At 45.3% G+C, this 25,457-nt stretch overlaps 1 protein-coding gene across 1 annotated transcript in view; it reads right to left on the bottom strand.

The window, feature by feature from the left end:
- The window catches only part of Dock2 (dedicator of cytokinesis 2), a 406,997-nt gene that overhangs the window by 287,933 nt on the left and 93,607 nt on the right, over nt 1-25,457 (bottom strand). The window contains exons 24-25 of the mRNA XM_005334135.5: nt 9,194-9,264; nt 7,361-7,467 (exon numbers count right to left, since the gene is read on the bottom strand). Of these exons, the coding sequence (XP_005334192.2) occupies nt 7,361-7,467; nt 9,194-9,264 (178 nt within the window). The remainder of the gene's footprint in view (nt 1-7,360; nt 7,468-9,193; nt 9,265-25,457) is intronic.

Genomic DNA, 25,457 nt, shown 5'->3' with positions numbered 1-25,457 from the left:
AAACACCAAGCATGTGGCTTAGGGACCGTGCCTGTTAGGCTGACCAATACTACATATGGTCCTTATCCATCATCCGATGAGCTGACCTCAAGGCATCAGCCTCCTGTCTTAGGTTGGTACCACTGCAATTGGATCTTACCCATCACTGACTACCCGTCCAGCATACAGCCATACTTGTGGATAGGCCTATGCACTAGTGGGGGTGAGGTTCTTTGCCTCACCTCTGTTGGCCCCCAAATTTGGCCTATGCACCAGTGGGGGGTTGAGGTTCTTTGCCTCACCTCTGTTGGCCCCCAAAATTGGCCTTGGTGCCAGTGGGGGAATGAGGTTCTTTGCTTCACCTCTGTTGGCTCCCAAATTTTAGCTGAACAACCATCACAAGCAGAAAGGAGGAGGATACAGAAATGCCACGACACCAAGCCAATTAACCGCTTCTTTGGAAAAATTGTCAACCACTCCGTTCTGGCAAAAATGCCATGTGTCATCCCCACTCAGCTGTGGCCCTCAACAGGTATAGTTAATCAGGGCTGTGCCCACTCCAGTTTGTCACAACTGTCCTTTCTTTCCTTTTTCTAAGGGACACTCATCATTTGATAATGGTGTGTTTTACTGTCAAGGTCCACAGACCAATGTTTGAGAGCTGGTGGCAAATCCTAAGCAGACTGAGCACAAAAAGAAATCAGGTACCTCCCAGACCCTTAAGAGCTGGCCGCCCGTGTCAGCCCCAGAGTGGCATGAATGAGAATGCTAGGGAGGCGGGGTCTGGGTGCAGGCCGCCCCCACCTGTGCCCTGAGGAAGCCTTTCTCTCTGCCCACGCTGCCCTCCTTCCCCCTCTCCAGCTCTGGAGCTGTGCTTCAGCCTGAAGAGGGGTCAGTCAGGGCTACCTGCCTCTGCACCTGTGGGACGGCTGACACCATTTGGTCCCTCCCCCTCTCCAGATTTGCAATCTCTGGTGTAGGCTCCAGGATTCCAGGGCTTGAACCCACTCCCCAGGTGCATCAAGGTTGGAGAAATCCCTCTTCCAGAGGTGAAACACCTTGCTTTGTCCTGTTTGTAATCCCAGGAACCACTTTGAATATATTAAACTCTCTACTTTTATGCCACCTGCCATACCATTCCATTTTTATGGACCCAGGGAAGGAAGCAGGGGAGACCCCCTCAGAAAGAAAGAAGACAGGATGGAGGGGATGGATCAGCCACCCTTTCCCCTGGCGTCAAGACCCAAAGCCACAAGATACAAGTGTCCCCAAATCCCCTCTCAAGCAAAATCCCCAAGGGGGTACATTGAAGAAAGCAAAAGCAGCATCTTTCTTCTCTTTCCTATTTGAGTCTCTGGGACACGGTCCCTGAAGCCATTTGGGAAAGAGGGAGGGAACTCTTTCGAATCCAATACTTGTTAGACCTAGAACCAAAAGACATCACTAAATGAAATTCTTAAGTGGCCACAGTACAGAGTGAGGTGGAGACCCTAGAAGAAAGTTAGACTGGAAGCACAAAACTACGCTTGCTTTGGACACACAGCCGGGGGCAGAATTGGGACAGTTGTCTCCCTGCTCCTTTCCAGGGCCTGACCTACAGCAAGGGTGCAGAGAAGGGTTGAATGAGTCTGAGCAGAAATGCCTGGGCCACCAGGGGGGTGGCTGCAGATTGGACCCCAGTGGGTCTCACAGGAATGAGGGGGAGACCTTGCAGGGTGTGCCTGGGGACAGGATGGAGCAGAGGCAGTGGAGGGAATTCCAGGCAGTGCCAGTTGTGTAAGGTGAGGCTGAGAGGTGGTGGCCGCTATAAGGCTGGCGCGTGGCCTGAGGGGTGGAGGCTCTCTTCTCCTGTGGCCTCTTCCTGCAGAACAGTCTCGTGGCCAAGCCTGATGTCGACATCCCAACTCGGCAGCCTGCTGACACCCTGACTGCTCAGGCAAACTGGGCTGGGCGAAGCCAACAGCGAGGCCTCTTCCTGCTGCCCCCGCCACACCTGTCAGAGACAGCTGCCCAGCACTGGGGAAGGTGTGGGTGGTGGGGAATGAAAGAAAACCAAGTCCCAAGGAATAAATGCTTATTTATTCCTAATAAGAATAAAGCCTGGGGTTGTGGAGGAAAGGTGGATTTTGTTATTCAAATCACTTATACTCAGAATCCAGCTCTGACCCTTGCTACCAAAGGCAGAGAGAGTGCCCATTGTCACATTTCCCGGGCATTCCTTACAGTTGGGCTGGATTCAGGTGACATGGCCCAGCCAATGCGCCATGGTGAAATCAATAGGCATCACTTCCAGGCCCAGGTAGTTTAGTGCCTCTCTCTGCCATCTCTCCTCCCCCAGTGGCAGGGAGGCCTTGGGGACCAGCTGGCACAACTTTACAAAGGACAAAAGGCACGTGACCTTTGCCAGACTTTGCACAGGAACAAAAACCTTTACACTGTTAAACCCACTGAGAATCTGCTATGAAAACCCACTGATCTGTCACTGCAGAATCATTATGCTAATAACGTAACACATTGTATAGCCTTTGGTCTGATCGGGATACAAGTTACTAAACTTCCTAGACCTCAGTTTCCCCAATTATAATAAGATAGGGGTCGTTGTAAGAATATAACATATTTATGTGCCATACAGCATCTGTTACAGAGTTGTCACTTAAATAAACATGTCTGTTCTTTAAAGATACTGTTGATGTCATTATTTTGCTGTGGTTGCTATTGTGACCGACACTTTTCCACGGGCAGCTAGTACATCTCAGGCTTCCGGCTGGTTGATCTGCATAAGTTAATCACAGTTGTGTAGCTAAAGAAACTGAAGCTGAGAGAGGTTACTTGTTTAAAGGAACACAGCTAATTAGTGACCAGGTCAGGATCAGAAAGAAGGATGTTCTGAATAAAAAAGTCTCCCTTATTCTCATGGTGACATTCCTGTTCATATTTCAGACACAGAACCCAAGGCTCAGTGACATGATAAAAGCTCACCAAGCAAAGCCATCACTAGAGTCAGGGGACTTTGCTCTTTTCCCAACCTGATGCTGCAATAATACTGGAAAAGATAAAGGCCTTATGGCACTGGGCACACTCGGCCTCCCCTCCCCCCACAGCTGCCTGGCCACCATGAACTGTGACTTGAGGCGCAGCTGCTACAGATACTGCAGGCCATGGTCAAGGAGCAGGCAGGAGGAGGCAGCTGCAGCTCTGTGGAAGACGCTCAGGCACGTGTGCTGCCCACACAGCCTCTCGGCAAAGTCCCCAGTGAGGAGTCCTGGTAGCTGGAAATCAACATGGGAAGTGTTTCCAAATCCTCACCAGCTCACTCCTGCGTGTGTGTGCTTTCCCCCTCCCTCTGTTTGGAGGTTGAGGAGAGAAGTGAGCAGTGTGGATTCTAAGCAGTTTACACTGAACCAGATGGCGCATCTGATTAGCATCAGACGAAACAGACAACATTACTTAGAGATGAGGTTCTCATGGGGACAAATCCGTTCCAACAGTGCAGAAGGCTTGGTTTCCTCGCGGGCTCCCCTCAGAGCCTCCTGGGGGCATATCTAGTCCTCCCTGCTCCCCTCAGAGCCACCGGGCATGTCTGAGCTTGTGTCGGAGAGGACAGAGATTAATCCCTAGATTCTCAGTTCTCTTCCTGCTGAACTCTGAGGTCATTCGCACAAGGAAGCCACCCTGTGTGGAGCCACTATCACTGGCTACTCCTCACTCACTTCTTCATGGTGTGTATTAATAAGCCACATCATACCATCGGGCCTGCAAGGCAATCCAGCAATCCAGCCTGTGGCTGTGCCCGTGTTACAGGTAAGGACATGAAGATGCTCTAGGATTGGGTAGCTGACTCAAGATTGCAGGGCAAAGAACAGTGGAGGCCAGTGAGGCTGGCTGCCTCCATTCTTTAAAGAGTCCCAAGGGCCAAATCACCAGAGAGGATGGCTGGCAAGTGTCCAGGACCACATGAGTATGGTAAGGCCTGGACCAACGTGAACAGCGAAGGGAGAGGCCACCAACCCTCTCCTGCCCAGCCTCCTTCTAGAAATACCAAACACCTACCTTTTGTAAAAATGCTCTGGGGAAGTGGAACAAAAATGGGAAGAACTTACAGACCCAGGCCCTTTCATTCATCAAGTCCCAGGTGCTCCAGACCCCCGAGGAAAAACATGTGGCTTCCAGGGCAATGGGAGTCCGGGCTTAGGGTGAAGTGCAGCTATGCAACAGGAAGAGACTCGCTTATCACAAGGAATCTAAAGGTCAGGATAGTGGCTGAGAGACTGCAGGAGGGAAAATCTGCACCATGAACGGTGAAAGTCATCACTCTGTACAGAACATTGCGCTGAAAGTGATGTTGCACTAAGTGCTTTAAGTGCCTCATACGTCTCACTAGCCTAGAGAACAACCTTCTAAGGCAGACACTGTTTTATTATTCCCATTTTACAGATGAGCTTACTGAGGATCGGAGAGGTTAAAAAATCATCCATGGGGGCTGGAGTCGTGGCTCAGCAATAGAACGCTCGCTTCACACATGAGGGTCTGGGTTCGATCCTCAACACCACATAAAAATAAATAAACAAAATAAAGGTATTGTGTTCATCTACAACTAAAAAAAAATTCTAAAGTCATCCATGATGATACAGCTGATAAGGGACTGATCCAGGAATTAAATTAAATTAAATGACCCAAGGGCCAGTGCTCCTATCCAGTAAACCCTGGGCCCCTCTGTGGGGGATCCTCCCAAAGAGAGGTTAATAAGGTAGCCTGCCAAAATCTGACAGAGTGCTTACAAGCCTCCTGGCCCCTCTGCTGGACGTCCACACAAAGACTGAGGGTTGTGAGTACAAGCCAACTCCTCCGACAAGGCTCCAGGAGCTTGCACATCTGGCACTTACATGAGAGTAGCCCAAAGCAGATCCGTCCCGAGGCACAGGGTGCTTCACAGGAGAATAACAGGAGGCATTCATGACAGCTTGAGTTTGGCCAGAGGGGCCAAGCTCACCTTGGTGAAGGGTATGAGGGTAGACACTCGCCCCAAAACAGTGGACACCAGCAGGTGTCCATGAACTCAGCCTGTCCATCTGGAACTGAGCCCTTCAGAAAGGGGAGGAGCAGAAGCTTCCCTCTGGGGCCATTCAGTAAAGGGTTCACTTAGCAAATAAAGAGTGGGACAGCTGAGCCCAAGAGCCCACCGCCCTCCAGCACCAGGGATGGGTAGACGCATGATGCTCTGTGTCCTCTGGGTACTTTGTTTGCCTGTTCCTAGTCTCTGGATCTATTTGGAGGTAGGAATTTTACATTGCCTTTGTCACCGTGAACAACAATAGGGATGGCCTCCTGTCGGTTAATATTAATCAGAGGGTTTTTACAGAATCTAAAGCTGCTGCACAGCAGGTCTGGGAAGCAGCAGCTGGCCAGCTGCCCTGTGACCCTGCTAGCCCTTGAGGGGCCCCTGGCAGCCCAGGAGAGGGGGCTCCAGGAGAGGGATTACTCGTACTTCCACAGGCTGGGATTGACACACATGCCCAGTCTGGGCCGTGCTCACTCTCCATCTGGCCTCCGTGCTAAGCGGGCCCCTGATAATAATGGCAGCTCAGAACAATGAAGGAGAGCCAACTAGCCAGCCCCCTGCCGCCTGCGCAATGCCATGTGTAGCTGCAGGTGTCCTTGTTACGTCCCTAGGACTGGACTCGATTTGTCTCAATGGTGACGCCACCCAAAATCCCAGCAGGGCCTGCCAGAGCAGGAAAAGGCAGGCATGTTTCAGGGCCTTCGGAGTGAGGGGATGTTCACCTGGATGTGGAAATCAGAACCTTACAAACACAAACGTCTCACTTTATGAAGCAGCAGTGATGGAAAATGGGCAGCTGGGCTTACCAAGGTCAGTCTCATCACTTTGCTCAAACCACCCTGCACAAACCAACCACATACGTGTTGGATTAAAATGTTCTCACACCTAAATGGTCAGGAAGCCACACACATGAATATGAAAATCACAGGAATACCTGCCTTCCCCCGTGTGTCTCTCTCCTACCCTAACCCCAGGACAGGATCCAGACAGCAATTTAGGATGCACCATGCTAACCAAGACTGGGCAAGAAAAACACCTTTACAGTGAAGTGGTTTCTGAATGTCTCTGTGATTACCAGGCACTTTACATAAATATTCCAGCTTCACTCCCTGAATAAATTCCAGTTGGGCCAGGCAGAGCCTCTAAGACTCCAGTTTCTCAGTTTGTGTCTCATTTTATTATTGACTTCAGTGTGGACAGAAGAATTTAAAATTGGAAAGGGCTGGTCTTAGGGTCCAAAAAAAACAGTGCTGACCTCCAAAGTCATCCTTTCACCCTTCTAGAGGGGAGAGGAATACGAGGTTCTGAACAGGTAAGCAAAGAGGGGCAAAGGGCATGCTTCGTTTTGCATGATCCAGGAATGCAGACTGCTGTCAGAAAGGAGCCAGGGGGTGAAAATGAACTTCTGGACCCCCGCCCCCATCACATCTGGAGGAGCTCTGGACATCTAGTTCACTGGCCTCAGAAACAAGAACCCCTAGTCTCTTGACAATAGGATGCTCGACAGAGGACTCGGGCTACCAGTTTAAGGGGACAGCCACTTTGTTTAAATCCTGTCATTCCCTAATCTCCAAAAGATGCCATTAAGTGAAATTACTCAAAGTTCAGAGGAATTACCTTCCTTTGAGCGATAATAATAAAAAGCCAAGAGAGAAAATATAGCCCATCTCTTTGATTATATATCCAAGGAGGGTTACAGAAGCAAACAGAGGCTGGGAAGACTGGCTTCCTCTGGAGAAGGCCCTGGAGTGGTCACACACAGGTCCAAAGGCACCTTTTCATATCTTTGCATTTAGATCCATATAAATGTATTACCTATTCAAGAATAATTTACATTTTTAAAAAGCTAAAAAAAAAAAAGAGACCCTACAAATCCTACTCAATCAGAATCTCTGAGCTAGGCCTCAGGAATCCACATTTTAACAATGTTTCCAGATTATTCTTACATCCTTGAAGTTTTGAGAACTTCCCAAAGATCAGTTCTATTAAAAGGAACCCGCCCACCTCCCTTCAGGTTACAGACAGCAATAGTAAATCGTGCAGAGAGCAATCTTCTCATACCACAATGACCTAAGGTCTATATGCGTCTCCAAACTTACTGCCCCATTACTTTTTCTCAAGAAAAATAAACACTGCAACCTAAGAATCCCTCAAATCAGTTTAGCTTCTGAAATCTGAGCCGGCAGCCACTCTCCACTTCGCACCCTCGTGTGGACTAAGGGAGCAGTGAGGAAAGAGATGTTTTAGTGTCCAGACAGGTCGCCCTCTCCTGCCAGGTTCCAAAAGAGGACTCACCCAACCCGGACGCCGCCTTGCACTCACCTTGCTTTTTAAACAGATTGCTTTGGACGATCTCCTTCATGGATTGAACTTTCTGCTTCTGCAGTTTCACAGGGGGGATGCAGGTGTAGAACTCATAGAGGAGCTGGCTGGAAATGGGAGTCAGGGAGAGCAAATTAGACCCAGCGTTCTGCCCCCCAGCACTGACAGAGCCTCCTGGGGTGCCAGGGTCACTCCTGCTCCCCTCAGACCCTCAGTTCCTGACAGAGCTCAGGGGCACAAAAAGCCTCCAACAAAGATGCATCAGCTGTGATTGGTGTTGAGTGTTAAGAGCACTTGAAGAGATGTAAAAATCTGAAAGTGGCACCATCAACCCTGGTCCTTACTGCATACCCAGTACATTGCATGCACTGCCATTTAAACCTCGGAACTCTATAGTTGGATAGGATATTCATCCCAATGTTATAAGAGAGAAAAATCAGCTTTAAAAAGGTCAACTAACTTTCCCAAGGTCAGGCAGCTACAGAGTCAAAGCAACAAGAAAATCAAGTGCTGACTTCATTAGCATATCATTTTATTTATAAATGGCTTATGCTTGGAAATGCTTTATGATACGTCTTGGGATCAAAAAAGGTCCTTAACTTTAAGAACATCTGTGAAAAAATTGGTGGGTTGCAGATAGTTCGGGGCATCAAAAAGGAGATAGCTCTTTCCAGATAAAAATAAAAATATCTCAAAACAGAATAACAGTCCCTGTCAGCTTTCCAGAAAAAAACAACATGATGGTATTCATTCATCCTTTCAAGTATTTATTAAGCATCTACTTAGTTTGTGACAGGCAACATGCAGAGAAATGAGAGTCATGGGAACAGACTTGGTTCCAGTTGGCATGGATCCTACATTCCAGTGGAGACGCACGCACAACGCAGACACCAACAAAGCAACATGCTGTGATCAATGCAACAAAGGAGATAAATAGGAAGCTATGTCAGAGAACAAGGGGCCAGGGGTCAGCGAGGATTTAATTGATTTACAATATTCAGCAGTAGCTTTTCTGAAAAGTTAACATTGAGCCTGAAGCTGAAGGACAAGAAAGAGCTGGCAAAAGATCTTACGTGAACAAAAAAGGGACATCTGTGAAAAAATTGGAGCTCAATGATATCAAGTGAATATTGGAGTATAGTTATAAAAGCTGCACCAAGGACAATTTCTCAATTTCAATCCATGGGTGGCGGTTATGCAAACATGAGCCTTGTGGACAGCAGGGAAGGGCACGTGGGAACTCTGTGTACCATCTTCAAACAGAAAAGTATTTAAACATAAAAAGGTGTTTGTTTTTTTTAAAAAAACATCTCCTGTTATCTAGGAACTCAAGCAAATTTAAGGACAAGAAAAAAAGATGAGGGTATATCAGATCCAAAGACCCCTATTTCAACAGTGTAATCACATTAAAATTATGGGCTCATCCATGAGATGAATGGAGTTAAAAAGCAGAAGCACAAGGGAGCCCAACTCCATTGTCTGCCGTGTGTCCTTAGGGTGTCCTCCCCTTGCCACTATAGGGCTTAGGAGGCAAAGACTAGAACCTGAGCAACCTTCAAGCCCAGGTCCAATTGAAACATTTGCCCCAAACAAACATCTCTTACTCTATGTGTTTACCTTCTGTAGCTTCACAGGGATGCTTATGGTTTTCATCAAAGTCTGACACAACAAAACTAAAAGGCAAATATTCCCACGTAGGAGTCCCCAGGCCTGCCTCGTGGTTACCCTGTCCCTGAACTGAGCGCCCATCTGGAACTCCCCACAAGAGCCCTCCTTTCCCTTTGAATTCCTGGCTGACAGCAGAACCGGGGAAAGTACATCATAGGCTCTCACCTGAGTAACTTTGCATCAAAGACCGTTTCAACATCGTGGAGGACAGATGGGATGTATTTCAAAGCTGCCACCTGGGTGGAACATGAAATAAACATGAGTGAGGCCACATCCAGCAATTTTGGGGAGGGTGAGGAGGACGCTCTACGACAAAACACCGATCAGAGTTGAAAGACCCTGCACCCAGGACCTGCCACATGATGCGAGGCTGTGGGTGGATTGAAACCCAGGCCTGCACTTTTCTGCACATAAAAGAGAGGTCCCTGCTTCTGTCTAAGATGCTGCCATCATACAGTAGAACCATCATAGACTTGGAAGTGATGCAGAGCTGGGGTCAAATTCTATTTGCACACCATCTTAGCCATGTGGCTTTGTACAAAACACTTAACCTCTCTGATTGTCAGAGTCCATGTCTTTAAAAGAGGAAAAGTGATATTAATTTTGCAGGATTGTGAAGAATAGAAAAGAATGTGCATGAGGCATCTAGCAGAACCTCCTGCATATTTTACATGTTCAATAAATGGTCATTTTTATTCTTCTTAGAAGATAGTGTGCTTGAATTGATTTGCTGGTGGCAAGAATGGCTTGGACTGAGTTATTTATATTTTCTCTCCATGGTCTGTTTAATGAGCAAAAAATAGTGGGAATGTAAATGATAGCGGGCAAGCATTGGGCTACAGCTCGGCTAAAAAAACTGCGACTGTGCTGGGTTGTTACTTTCCTTCCAGGTAATAAATGCACATCCAGAGACGTGAGCCACACCCACCCCCAGCACAGCAGCACCATTTGCCAGGCAACCAGACAGACTCTAAGTTCAGCAGAGGGATTTGCAGGTCACATGGATGGAAAAGAATGTCTCAGAATCAAAAGGAAGTATGCATTTTTTATTCTTTTATTTTCTATGCTGTAGGTCTTCTGTTATCAGTATTATCATCCTTTGGCAATCAGACCCAAATAAAAATCATGAAAATTACTTTCTTAAAGAAAATCTTACTCCTAGCCATACACAAATAAGCGTCTTATTTAAATAATGATGATGACTCTTCTCTGAGAATTTACAATGGGGCAGACGCTGTGCTGAACGCTGTGAATATATTAGCTTCTTAATTACAGCCCTGCAAGGGAGATATTATTTCCATAGATAAGGAAGCTCAGTCACATTAAGATTCAGTAACTAACCCAAGGTCAAAAAGTTGGCAAGTGTCAGCCAGGATTCAAATTCAGGCAGGCTGCTCCGAGATCCACTCCTTGGAACCCTGAAGCTGCATGACCCCCTTCCTCAAAAGCCAGCTCTTTCTACCCCTTCATCCTTTTCTCCTTGTTGTTTATGATTTATACTATCAGTACCATGGATTTGATATACAAAAAATAAATCACATAAAATAAGATTTTGGGGGTGAAAATCGTCCCTGAAGCCCCACATTTTCATCTCAGCCCCAATCTGTCCTTCCCAGAAGAGACCACTGTTAACAGTGTGGGGAATTTTCTTCCAGATTTTGATCATGCACGAGTATGTGTGGTGTGTGTGTGTGTGTGTGTGTGTGTGTGTGTGTGTGTGTGTGTGTGCATGCACACACATGCATGCATGTGTGGTGTGTGTGTGTGTGTGTGTGTGTGTGTGTGCATGCACACACATGCATGCATGCAAATACACAGCTCTTTAACTTGCTTTCTGCAAATAGCCATGTGCCACTGTGACCTTGGCATGCCATATCACGGCGTGTGCTCTCTTCATTTCTGGCCAGTATTCTAAGTGCCTGAATGGCACTTCAACCCTTCCCCTGCAGATGGGCTCCATGCTATTCTCAGTTTTTCTTAATTATACAATGTGTGGTAAGATGACATTTAACACATAGATCTCCTTGTATTGGTAAGAATCCCTACAGGGGGGATTGCTCAAGAGGAACTAGTTCATCAAAATGGATACATGTGAATTGCAGTAGATCTCAAGTTACCTTGAAAGAAGCAGTGGCCAATTTCTTTTTACTGACTGTCTTTTCCCCCACAACCTTGCTAGCACCGAATATATAACCTTTTTAATTTTTGTCAATCTGATGAACAATTTGCAACTCTTTGGTTGGCAGCACAGCTGGGCATCTTTTCTACACTTACTGAATACTTGTAGTTATTAAGTTGCTTGTTCATATCCTTCTTCCATCCTTCTTTTTGGGGGATTCTTCTCTTATTAGTTTGCAGAATTCTCTAGGCATTATTAATATTAACTCTTTTGTGGTATCACTTTTGCAAGAATTTCCTCTTGCTTTTCTATTGTTCGTTGCTTATCTTTTAGCTTTGTTTATCATATCTTCCCTTGCACAGTAAGATTTTAATTTGCATGTTGTCAAATTTGTCAGGCTTTTTCTTTATAGTTATTGGATTTTGTGCCTAGAGATCTATTCCTTACGCCTTCAAATCTAGATGACAAGAGAAAACAGGCTGGTGTTTCTAAAACAATATTCTATTGGCCACTCTGGTCCCGTAAGATGGGCTTAGGTATGCTTCAGGGAAAAGGGGTTCACAATCAAATAATTTTGGAAAATATTAACTTAAGCAAAGATAAACAGTGAGTTTTTTTAATAAGCTGCATAATTTTTCAGGAAGTTAATAAGCTGGGATGCATTATGACATTTCTATAGGCTGTTACTATACAGTATACTGCCCAACCTAGTTGGTCAAAGTCATTGGGAAACACCAAACAGATATAGCAAAGTCCACTGCCTTCAGGACTGGGCCAATAGGAGGGGAAAAAAAGACATGGATGTGCCTGGAGCAGCTGGAAGTGATGAGGCACTGGAACTCACACTCTCTCTAAGAATGAGTTGTTCAATTGTTCAAATGCTGTGCTGGCAAACTCAAATGCAGCTGTGGGCTGCATTTCTCCCCACCTCTAGAGTCTAGAGATCCATGTGATCTGAGAAGGGCCAGTCCAGTAGCTGTCACCATTTCTTCATTCATTCTTAGCCCTCAGGAACACGGGTGTGAAGCCAGCTCCCCACCCAGGCCCCGTATGCACACAGCACAGCCCCATTTCCCAACCCCGAGTGCTGCACCGTCAGGTATGGTAACAAGGATGATATAGACGAGAGTGTCATATGCCTATCGTAATGCCTGGCCCTCCCCGGGTCCCCAAGGCAAGTGCATCCATCCCTAAACATTGCATCACCCCTCCTGCTCTTGGTCCAGGGTGCCTCCACAAAGTATAATGTGAATTATTGCAATTAAGTCCAAATGAGACAACAAAAGAACAACCCCTGGGAAAATTGGGGGAAGCCAGGGCTCAGCAGGCTGCTGCAGGCTGCTGGTGTTCAAGAGCTGCTTCTTGTTCCTGGACTGGGGAGTGACACCACAGCATCACAGTCCCCAGGGTTCCAGACAGACGCCTGCATGTACACACAGCAGCTGTTAGTGCAGAGGAGCTGGGCAGGGAAAAGGCGGTTTCAGAAGGAGCCCATCTTCCCAACCTCCTGCTCTAGGCTGGTAATAAAGTCGAACAACTGAGTAGCTGTCACCGGAGACGTAGGGTGTTATCAACACCACAGGAGAAGAGTTAATGTTCATCTGGCCCACGAGGCCCCACAGAGAGCTGGCAGGCCCATGGCTCTCTCTTCAGGTAGGGACAGCCTATCTATGACTTAGGAACTTGGCCAAGACTGTTGTCACAGCCAGCGCTGGCCACAAGACTCTGGCTACACTCTTCCCCTGACACACTGAGCAGGTGACAGCCGGTGCTACCACCCTGCACTCCCAGAGGGGACAGCTCAGCTTATGATTCACTGGGGACCTCTATCTGCTGCATGTTTCTGAGGCCTGGGAACTAGGAACAGGTTGATTTTCCAGATCTATTAGACTCCTAGGAACTGCTCAGCTTCACTGTTGAGATGACTGCTACTCTCATCATGAATACTGTTATGCATAAAACAATAGTCTATATTCCATAGTGTATAAAATATTTAAAGCAAATACACACATATATGCCTAGATGCAATACATATGTGCCTATACAGATAAAATATACTGTTAATCATAGGGCTTTAACATAGGGACTATTATTGGAAACATTATATGTGCCAAACACTTTACATGCCTGATCTCACTTAATGCTATGACTGTTCCACGAGTAGATACTGCCATTCCATTTCACCAAAGAGAAACACTGGCACAGAGAGGTCAAGTCACCTGCCAGAAGCCAAGCAGCTAGTAAGCAGCACATCGTGGACATGCCCCCAGTGGCCCGACTGGCTCCTACCCAGCATACTCCGCTCTGCAGATGGCCTTGGTGTTTTCGGAAAGGGGTTTCTTCTGGGCAAGGGGGAGGTTTCTGTTGGAGAAAGAAGGCTGACTTGGGAAAAGAAGAGAATGAAGAGCCCCCTTTTTTTGAAAAGAAAATACAGTTTCCTGACATCCCTCCTCACACATCTAGCAGGTTGCAAGACTGGCCACAAGGAAAACACTCGCTAGATCAGAAATCAGGCAGTCATGGGGGGGCAGGTAATTTCCTAGATTAATCACCAACTCTGGAACCTCCTGTTGAAGGCTCGCTACAGTCCTCAAGAAGAGAGCAAGACCCAAACCCGGTGACAGGGTTTGACTGGCCCAGAAGGAAGACAAGGGGGCTGTTGTACTTGACGTCTGATATGACCCCATAGGCTCCTGTGCGGAAGGCTTGAACTCCGGCTGAGGCACTTTGGGGCCTAGAGACTGCAGGAGGTGGCCTAGTTACATGTGTTCATCGGGGAACGTGCATCTGAAGGGTTTATTTTGTCCGTGGTGTCTCTCTTTCCCTCTTCCCCTGCCTCTGGCCTCCAGGAAGTGAGCAGCTTTGCCCCACGACACTATGCCGCCATGATGTTCTGCCTCACCCCTGGCCCAGAAAAAAAATGGAGTCAGCCGAGCAGGGAACTGAGACTTCGGAAACTATGAGCCAAAACAGATTTCCTCCAGGTTGTTATTCTCTGGTTCTTTGTCCCAGCAATGGAAATCATTGCTGCCCAGAGGGATCTCACCCAGAACTGAGTACTCTAGGCTGTTAGCAATAGTCACTGTTTAAAAACAACAAACCTCAAACCAGCAGACCCACCTCCCTGAACTCAAAGGGACCCAGCTGTTCAATGTTTTCAGATTCTCTCTCTCTCTCTCTCTCTCTCTCACACACACACACACACAGTCACACACTGCAAGCATGATCATGACCATGGTGGGTGCCAGCAGACAGCCTTCTTGTAAGCTTTAAGAACATGTCTTAAAATGGCGCCATGGGAGAAGGCTGGACGTCTTCCTCATTCAAGAGCCATGGGCATTCAAAACTCCGTTCTCACACCTCTGATGTTCATACTTTGACTTTAGTCAAAGGCTAGAGGGCCAAGGCCCTTGGGAATGGGACCCACAATGTCACAGGGGTTCCCCAGAATAGGACCAAAGAGGGCATTTCCTCAGAGAGGCTGTTTCCCCAAGAAAGTGGCGTTTGCCTCAGGAGTCTTGCCCGTCACCTCTATTCCTAGGACCTGAATCCAGGCTGTGCAAGACGAGAGGTCTGGTTCCTAATCACCACCAAACAGTGCAGTTTTATTAATTAAACAATTCATAGTTTTCTTTCAGGGAGCAAGAAGGGAAGAAGGCCAGCAGGTTCTAGAACACGTGTTCCTCCATGCTTTCTGTCACCACATTATGTTGGCCCCTGGGTCTCACCAGGAGGAAACAGAATGCAGTATTCTGAACAGCCATCTGAAGAGGCAGACTGTCTGACCCCAAGTCCAGGGGAAGGCCACTTTACTTTGTGACCTTGGAAAAAGCTAAGTTTCTGTGGCCCAGTGTCCTGGTCAGGAAAATGGAGAGCATAGTGACCTAATCTTGGGGTTGACGAGAAGATTGCAGGAAAAGCATGATCTCTCAGTGTCAGTACATCTTCCTTGTTGGGATAAACTGTCACCCTACCTGCCACCTGTCATCATTCCCAACTGTGGCCCCTAAGTGTGGGCAAGTTGAGAAGAGGGCAAAATCAAAGGATGACTGAAAGGTTGGGAGGAAAAGCCCAACCTGCTGTGGACATGGAATGGCATTTACCTACACCTGGGGTTCATCCTGTGGACCACTTCTCAAAAATGGGCCACTTCAAGGTGGTGTATACACACTATGGAATATTAGCCATAAAAATGAATGACTTTCTGAGTTTTGCTGGTAAATGGATGGATCTGGAGACTATCAGCTAAGTGAAATAAGCCAGTCCCAAAAGATCAAGGGAATGTCCCTCTGATATGTGGATGCTAACACACAGCAAGCGGGAGAGAAGGGAAGACTGGAAGTTAGGTGGCTTAGTCAAAGGGTAATAAGGGAAGGGAGAGGAGATGGGAATGGGAAAGACAGTAGAATGAATCAGACACAATTCTCCCCTGATCATGTATGAATACCCACCAGAGAATTCACGTTCAACCACAGGATGGGATCCTAATTAGAATCAGTTATAATCTAGGTATATTTAAAACATCAAAATACACTCTACTGTCATGTATATATAAAAAGAACAACAGAAAAAAAGAACGGGCTGCTTTTCTCCTGTAGTCTGGACATTTGGCCATTTACAATATTCACAGAGAAAAGGAGGGGCCGTGGAGCCGGCTGATTTTTGGGTGCCTTCGTGACTGTGACCCGAGCTCCGCCCATCTTTGCTGTCATTTAGCTCCCCTCCTTCAGCCTTTTGCCCAAAGACTGGGTCTTTAATAAAACTACACTATTCCTCGTGGTGACTAAGGAAACGGTCTGTGGACTCTCACAGCCTCGATTCAAATCCAAGACCTGCCAGCGTTTCCGAGGGTTAAGTCACTCAACCGCTAAGCCTCCTCGCCTCGTCTGAAAAGCAGAGATAAGAGACTTTGCTTTATAAGGTGCTTGTTAGAAAAAAAATCAAATGAGCTAACAATCTATGTAAAGCCTTTAGCTCGGTAGCTTGACATGTCATAAACGATAAAACACAAAACAGAACAAAACGCAACAGAAATGGTCGACGCGGCTTCTCATCCTTTCATTCATTCAGCCGACGGATAATCGAGCACTTACTGTGTGCCAACCACTGCTCCAGACACTGGGGTTACAACAGACAGGGCCCCTGCCCTCCTCGACATGCTAGTGGGTCTGTCAGCATGTGCGGCAATTAAGTGGCCAAGAGAACACGCCATCCAACTCACCAGTTCTTTTCAATCCATTGGTACCATCAAACCGGGGCATTGTGAGACGACACAGACCTCAAGGACAAGGGGCAAGCTGTTGTGCGACATCACCCTGGGCCTTCTGCTCTCATTTGAGCTGCATCCTGTTCACAAGTGTCTCCTGCTGGCCCTGTCAACCTGCTATTGGTTTTACCAATGATGCTCATGGGGCTGGCACACAGACACCCCTGGCCTAAGGCTTTCCTGTGGTGTAGAGAAGGACATTGACTTTGGAGTCAGGGGACCTGGCTCTGCCACTGTGCAGAGGGGTACTTTGCAATGTGTTATTTAATCTTGTGAGCCTCTCAGGGACGTGGAGGACCAATTTCCTGCAGATCTCTAGCAGAATTAAAAACATAATGCAGAGCCTGTCTCAGGTGGGTCTTCGATGAGTAAGAAGGCCTTTCTATTGCTTTTTCTGCCCTTTTGAACTACTGGCTTTAAATTTAAACCAGCAGTTTTGAGGGAGCTGCTGCCATGCCAACTCAGAGCAGTAAGGAAGGCCACAGAAAGCACTTCACAGAAGCCAGATGAAACCTCTCAGATGGGGAATAACTTTTCTTAAGTCCCAGAACTCACAAAGCATAGATCTGAGCTGGAACTAACACAGACATGGCAAAGAGGTCTCTCCAAAGCTGCTACCCCGCTGAAAATACTCAGTTTGCACCAGGAACATGGACCCTGGGCATTCTTATTCTACGCTCCCAACCAATGCCCGTGGCAGACAGGACTAACACATCACAGCACTCTCCTGCTGTTCCCCTCGCAGACTCAGAATTCAACCTCCAGACACCTTATGCTGTGTCTCTAGGTGAAAATTGGCCATCATTTCTTCCCCATATAGTCCTTTCATGTGAGTCTGTTCTCCTTGAAATGTGTATTTGGGTTTGTTTTGTTTATTCTTTAAATGAATAAATGAATGTACTGACACTATTAGGCTTCACATGACAAGGTTAAGAACACGAATAGCTTCCACTCTAGTAAAGACCCCCCAGAGTCTTTTAGTCTCTGAAGAGGTTGGAGGGATAGATATAAATTACTAAAAATCATTTAAACTATATTACGCACCAGCCCTGTCTCCCAAGCTTAACTACATCGCTTCTTCAATCCCTCTTGTCCTCTAAATTCAACTTTGGACTCCCCATCTTAAGGTAAACCAAAGCCCAGAAAGTGGAAATGACTTTCCCAAAGTTATAAACCTACATGTGGAGGCCCAACTCCCCCCCCCCCACTCCTGTCGCAAACACTTAAGTCCACAGAAGATTCCTGGCCTGAGTTCTGCTGACATCACGTGGCCTTGACCTCTCTGAATCTTCAGCTCATTCCTCACACCCGAAACAGCATCACATTATTCTCCAAACTTGAATTTGCTCTCCAAATTTGAATATGACTTTAAATCCCTCTTTGATGACTTTTCAACAACCATGTAAATAGGTGGAAAGCATCATTGGCTTTATGTAAATCCCTGAAGCTAAATTTGGCCCTTAGAGCAAGTTTAAAAGAGATAAAACGCCTTTGCAAGGCTCTAGGGTAGAATCCATAAGAGGAAACTAGCATAATGTGGCCCAAATCATGGAGAAAGCGGGGCTCCTGACACAGTTGCCCAGGCAATGAGGATCGGGGTGAGAAGATCCTTGTGCCCACACTGGAACAATCATGTTAGTCCTCTGCACTGGCACAGTCTTATGATTTGCCCCTTGGCAGAGTGTTCTGGATCCTCACCCAGGGAGGAGTCACGGGCTAGGGGACAGAGACGCTGGGAAGTTATATGACCTGCACAAGGCCACTCAGCCCTCAGAGAAGCCCGTTCCTGTGCACCCTTGCAGGGCACTGCCCATGCACTCCCCTCGCATCCTTGCCCCCTTTCTTTCTTCCTCCTTTCTTTTCCCACCTTCTTACTCCCTCCATCTTTCCCTTCCCCCAGAACACATGTGGTTCGTCACGGGGAAACGAATTCTGAGCCACAAGGGCAGCTCTGACCTCTCCTCTGCGGCCTCCCCTCTCTGGGCCTTGCTCCTTTTCCTCCCCACATTGTTGGCCGCCATTTCTGCTGCTTCCCTGGAGCCTGACTCAGCCCACAGCCTCTCCCACTGCGTTAGTTCATATCCTAACACCTCGCAGTGCCTCTCCAGAAGCTCAGCTGCCTCAGTGATGCACAGAGGGGCAGAGGGGGACACAGGCCGGGCTCTTGCCACGCTTCCCCATGCTGCCTCTGCCCCTGCTAGTGAAGCCAGATTTAAAGTTAGGTAGTCAGTGTAGTTAGGTAAATCAGGTCTAATATTGAGTGAAATCTAAAATGGAGGCCATGCTGAGAATGACTCAGGGAAAACAGGACAACTCATGGAATGTTTATGAAGTCCTGAAAAGGCCCTAGGCCAAAGTCCACCTCAAAGAAGTGTTAACCAACAGCCCCAACAGATTTGGAAATAGCCCATCCAAGAGAAGTGATAATTCCATCCCAAAAGGTGATAATTAGGCCCACCTGTGTCCCACCCCTCAGGCCTTCCAACCTACATTCCATCACCAAAACTATAAAAAGGGGAAACAACCGCACATCCACGGATTCCACCTTCTGGGTCCCCTTCTTCCTCCGGGAGAAGTCTTTTCTTCTGTCTTTTAATAAATTTCTAATTTCTACTCTGACCTTGCCTCGGCGTGCTTCTTTGGTGTTATTCTTCAACATCGGGGAGCAAGAACTCATCACCTGTCAACAGCGGTAACATATTGGAGGTCCCACCGAGATATTCTACACCGAGGTAAGCGCCTCTCTATGCGCCCCATGTCTGTTTGAGGTGCATCTTTCTCTCTTTCTTTCTGGAGGTAAGGTGGGCACCCGACGGCTACTTAAACGCAACTAGTGCAGCCGCCACTCTACAAGACTCGGGTGAGAGGTTTCTCAGCCTAAGCAGCTCTCAATCACCTGTTCGGTACAGAGCAGGCATGTTGGGTTCTGCCAAAGCCGTTTCCAACTTTTCTGTCTGGGCCTGGAGAGCAATTGGCGTGAGTACACAGTGTCCCGAATCCCGATCTGCCTCGGATGCGTGGAGGTGGAGGAAGGAGTTTGGAACAACTGCGGAATCCCGGTCTGGGCTACTCTCAGACGTTTCCAAAGGTTCCTTTCTCTTGAGCCCTCTCCCGACAGCCCTCAGGGGTATCTAGGGTGATCAGTAGATGAATGGCACTGAGGGAAAGCCCCAATCACATTTGCCTCCGTATGGGCTACACAACACTCCCAACCCCACATCCATTCCTCCTGGATGCTCCCCTTCCTTCGCAGGTCAGAAACATTAGCAATTCAGGTTGCAGGACTGAGAAAAAGGCATGAGATAATTAGTAAGATCTGCCCAGGTTCTCTAAGGTGCATAGGTAACTTTCAATAGTCTGTTTTACCGCCCAATGTTTAAAATGAGCTGTGTTCCTTAAGCTGCTAAGAGAAGCATTTTTAGAATCAACTCTGGTAATCTGCTAGTCTACAGAGCAAAGGCGACAAAGAGCACATGATTCAATGGGTATTTAGTGGTCGGGAGGAAAGCAGTAAGGCCCTTAAGTCTGAATCCTCCCAGGGTCTTTGGCACAGGGCAAACTGAGACCCTAGCACTTTGCTAAAGGGGACCAGAAACCCCTTGGCAAAGCCAGGTGAGAGACGGGTTTTCTGGACCGTTTAGGAAGCTCAAGGTTAGGGAGACGTCCCTAAGGAGAACAGTTTTCTCTGGCGCAGCGTGGGCGCCTGAGTCCTGTTTTCTTCTCACTCAGATGGGAGCTTCTCTCTCTCCAATATGCCAGGTGCACCACTAGCCTGCGTATTGAAAAATTGGGATAAATTTGAACCTCAGATGCTCAAGGAAAAAGCGCCTCATTTTCTTGGCCTGGCCTCAATACAAACTCTCTGATGGAGAGACCTGGCCACCAGAGGGAAATATCAATTTTAAGTTTTACAGTTTGATAAAGTTTACAAAAAAGGAAATGGTGTGAGATGCTGTATATTCAGATTTTCTTTGCTCTAAGGGAAAATCCTAAATTATGCCAACAGTGTAAAAGTAGACTTAGCTATGATATCTGCCATGAAGAGAAAAAATCTTGGACTCACTGAGGAAAAAGAATCAGAGAAAAATTTGGGCTGATCAAAGTACATACCCCCTCCCCCTTCAAGACCTAAGGCAGATTAAAAACTGACTCTACTGGAAGGTTAGGAGATAAGCCAGATTGCCTGGGATTGGATCTATTCAAAGGAGCTAATCTTGCAAGTGAAGGGGAAACTGAGGAATTCCCAGCAGCTGCCAAAGCCATTTTCGCTTTGGGGAAATTTCCTCATAATTTCCCTGCACTGTAAGAATTACTCCACCTAATGCAGTAAAGTCAGTCACACTGAGACCCTTGATTTTATACCTATAGTTGCCCCTATGTGAGAACATCTGGTCCACTCATGGGAAATCTAAGGTGCCACTGATAATTAAATGGAAGTTCAAAACCTGGAGAGAATTTTTCTTATCTGGTCTGTTTTAAAGGTTATTATAGATTGTTTCTTTGGGATAATCTAGGCTAAATGTGTGTCTAAAAGATGTTTCATTGTAAAATCTGGTATCTAAATGAGTTTGAAGCATTGCATAATCTTGCAGTTAAAAGTTAGGGTTAGGTAATTGTTAAGTTTGTGATTTCAGATAATTCATGCCAGAGAACTTAAATACTTAGGATAGAAAATTAAAAGAACTCTACTTCCAAGTTGGCAAGTAACTCCCAATCATTGTTTTATTTTTTCATCAATTTTGAACTGGGTAGCCTAAGGAGATTTCACTAGGTATACAGTGCATTGATTTGGGCAAGGATAGTAAATTATGATTTGGTATCTGTTTCTCTCAGTGGTAGGATTTAGGAAAAGTGTTGAATTAAAACATTGGTCTGGCTTACTAAAATGACATTAATTAGCAACAGTCTTGGAAATTTTCAAAGCTTAATTTTAGATATACATGGTAGTGTGTGGATTTTTTCCAGGTGATTTAATGTAACTTTAGAAACTTCAGAACAAAGAAAGTAGCTTAATGATCCTGAAGGAACTTCTTCTGATGGTGGCTTTTATATTATCAAGAAAGATCCTATTTTCAGTTTTGTGTGAGCAAGTTTTTCTCGTGTAGGAAGATATAAAGATGAAATTTTGTAAATTGTATCTTATTTCTACTTCCAAACCTAAAAATTATGACTTATGGTTAAAATGCTTTAGGCATAAAATTTCTGCTCAGAATTCCGGTTTTCCAGGTCCTTCCAGACCTCAGCCAGGGCTTACGCTGATATGCAAACAGAAGCAGTTTGGAGCTCAGGCCCAAGAAAAAAAAAAAAAAAAAGAGTAAAAGTGTCTTTTTATGGGAACTCAAACTGGATTAAACCAAAGAGTAAATTGTATGGCATTTACTAATTACTGGCCAGTCAATTTTTTCTAGGACTTTTGCCTTTTCTTAGATTCTATATTCTTTTGAGCTCATGATTTTGTTCCTACAGACAAGTTAATGTTTTTCTGATAAGTTCTATTTTTGATCAACTGGAGTTTTTTTTAAACATTGCAATGAGATTTCACCTGAGAAATCTGCAAGGCCTTTTGTGTTATGTGTTACACTTGTGTTAATGTTGTATGTCGGTATGTCTGTGTGTATGTCCATATATCATGCAGTGATATGACAATTGACAGATGAGGAGCGCTCATGAAAAATTAAAAATGGATCCAAATATCTTTGATTCATGTGATTCAAATGGCTCAATTTAAATTTGGTAAATAGATTAAAAAAAGAGATCTTAAATTAAGCTTATAAGTTATTCTAGGTGTTCAAAAAAAAGGCCCTAATAAATGTCTATGAAATAATCTGCTCAGATTCAAAGGTTTACAAGTATTGTTTCAAGATGTGAACAGAAGGAGGTTAACAGATGAAAGAGAAACTAGAAGGTTCTAGATATGGATTTAATAGAGGGAAAATGTTTTTCTGGATTGAGTAATTAAGAGGGTTTAAGTAAGTGATAAAGAAGGTCTGTGCAAGTTGGTTATAAGTGTAAGTTTTTGAGCAAAGTAATCTTAAAGAAATTAAACAGCTGGTTAAACAAGTGCTGTTGTTTTAGAGAATTGTGCTATGTTATTTCTTTAAAAGCTAAACTTAGTTAATATAAAAACATCAATGTAATTGGTGCCATTAATGTGTTCATATCTTCCAGATATACAAGTCTGTAAGGTAGAAGCTTTAGAAAGAGCATTATAACAAGCTGGTATTCTAAAATTGTATGGTAATTTTAGGCTTAAAAGAAAAACATGTTGGAAGTTTATTTATCATTTGTGTTCTATAACTGGACTTGTTATCAATAAGTTATGTAAAGTTCCATGTTACTTTTTACATTGAGATACAATTTAAATGTATTTTTAAGTTAATGAAAGCTTAATGAGAGCCTAATCTATGTGAAGGTTTTATTGCAAAACACAAAAGTACTTTGCTACTTTTCTACAAAAGGTTAAAAGCTTTCGGCCTTTCTTTAATTCTTGTTTTAGATGTGACATTATGTTGTGTTTGCTCAAGTTCACAACAATTTATGTAGGCTTTGTAAAATGATGTCCAAAAAGCAAAGATCAGCTTCAGAACTATAGTATTTAAGACTGTTTCTGTCAAGTGTGTCTGTATCTGCCAAGAGAGACTGCATGAAGAGCCCCACCTTGAGATAAGGCTCTATGTCCCATCTCACTGTATGTGAAAGTGACTATGAAAGAAGTAGGCCAGATTTCAGTGCATTTAAGGTTGTGTCCAAAAGTTGGTTTTTGTCAGGATTGCCAGGATCTCAAACAGGGGATTATAATGTATAACTCTTTCAAAATTCAAGGTAGCTATTACATAAACTAAATGTTTTTATCCTAGTTAGTTTTGTTTTGTAGTTTGCTTTTAGATGGTCTAAGGATTGCCTGTTAATGTTTTAAAGAGGTACTGCTTTAAGAACTCACAACCTGGGTTAACTTAAGATAAGGAGTTATCACCTACAGGATAGAGAGATAGACATTAAAGCCCAGTACTCTTAATATAAGGCTGTTGAAGTTTATTTGCTAGATGTTTAAGATTAAGTTTTAAAATTAAAGTTAAATTAAAGGGGCCAAGAAAACCAATATTTGGCTCTTGCCCTCTGAGTCAGTCTGAATCAGGGGATAGGGTCTTCTCCAAAGGGCTCTGCAACTCTAGGCCACATAACCTCCTGATCAGGGAGATTAATGAGACCAGTGGAGGACAGAAAGCCAATCAGTGCATTTGCTGTGAAGAGGAGGGTCATCAGAGAAGGGAGACATTCCTGATGCTTCCAAGGGAAGCCACATGGTCAAGCAAGGCCTGGACCCATCCTAGCACAAATGGCACTAGCAGAACTGAGAAGCTGCTGTGAAGTTCCTGAGGACTCCCCAGGAGATTCAACTGACTATTAATAATAGATGGAAACAAAGTCAGTTTGACTTGCTTCATCTTAAACACTTAGCAAAGACAGTCAAAGCCAAAACATAGCTATTCCTGGACATTTTAAATGATAATAATAGTTAAATGTAACTTCCAAAAATAAGTAAACTGGAGGATACAAAAGAGATTCTTAGGTAGGAATGCCTGATAACTATCAAAAGAAACTGCCAGAGTAGTTTTTAGTTTAAGGCCCACAGATATTCCTAACCTACACAGGTAGGCTTAATGTTTGCTAGTATGGTTATCCAGCCCTAAGTAACAGAATTAGATTTCTCTTAGACACAGGTCATACTAGTAAAAGGATTTTGCAAGATCAGATGATATTAAATTATTAAACTATATCTTAAGGGAAGGACAACTGTAACCCTAAAAGTTAAATGTTGTGTTTACATCCCTGACATTTCTGGCAATATGACAAATGTCCTTAAAGATTTACATGCTCAGATAGAAGCCATGTCCTCAGCAACTTTGTCATGGAAACAATATCTTAGCTCCTGGTTCTTGGTACTTCCTGGTGGAAAACATTGTTAGTCTTTGTCTTTACCATCATACTCATTGGCATATTCCTGTGCTATGGCATTTATTGCTGCATCAATATGGCTCCAGCCTACTAATGAATTCTTGTTTCTCTTATAGACCACCCATCACTCGAATGGCCCTCCAGCCTATTACTTCTCAATTGGACTTTTAGCATGGACCACTCGATAGACCCGATATTTTTAAAGGGGACTCCAAACTGCTTGCCCCGACATCGCCCCTTTTGTCAGCCTGAAGAAGCCAGAAAGATCTTCTTTGCCCCGTTTCCTTACAGCAGTAAGGAGTTCCCAAATTAGAGGGGGGAATGAAGCCAGATTTAAAGTTAGGTAGTTAGTGTAGTTAGGTAAATCAGGTCTAATATTGAGTGAAATCTAAAATGGAGGCCATGCTGAGAATGACTCAGGGAAAACAGGACAACTCATGGAATGTTTATGAAGTCCTGAAAAGGCCCTAGGCCAAAGTCCACCTCAAAGAAGTGTTAACCAACAGCCCCAACAGATTTGGAAATAGCCCATCCAAGAGAAGTGATAATTCCATCCCAAAAGGTGATAATTAGGCCCACCTGTGTCCCACCCCTCAGGCCTTCCAACCTACATTCCATCACCAAAACTATAAAAAGGGGAAACAACCGCACTTCCACGGATTCCACCTTCTGGGTCCCCTTCTTCCTCCGGGAGAAGTCTTTTCTTCTGTCCTTTAATAAATTTCTAATTTCTACTCTGACCTTGCCTCGGCGTGCTTCTTTGGTGTTATTCTTCAACATCGGGGAGCAAGAACTCATCACCTGTCAACAGCGGTAACACTAGCCCCTCGATCAAAGAATGACCAAGGCTTTAGGAATGTGAGGAAGATGTCTTTAAAAACCAGCAAGAGGGAAAGGAAAGTGAAACTGCAAGATCACAGCCCCTATTCATCACAGGGCGACATCCAGGTCCACAGCAGGAGCAAAACGATCAGTATACAGATACTGAAAGTACGGGTTGCAGCGCGGTCCTCAGAGCCAGGCAGGAAGAGATCAGGACGCTGGTCCTGCCACTACCCAGCATGGAGACCTGTGGAAGCTTTATCAAT

The sequence above is a fragment of the Ictidomys tridecemlineatus genome, chromosome 1 (assembly GCF_052094955.1).
Source record: "Ictidomys tridecemlineatus isolate mIctTri1 chromosome 1, mIctTri1.hap1, whole genome shotgun sequence".
NCBI lineage: Eukaryota > Metazoa > Chordata > Mammalia > Rodentia > Sciuridae > Ictidomys > Ictidomys tridecemlineatus.
Note: the sequence above shows the minus strand (reverse complement) of the source record. Positions and strands in the feature narration are given on the sequence as shown.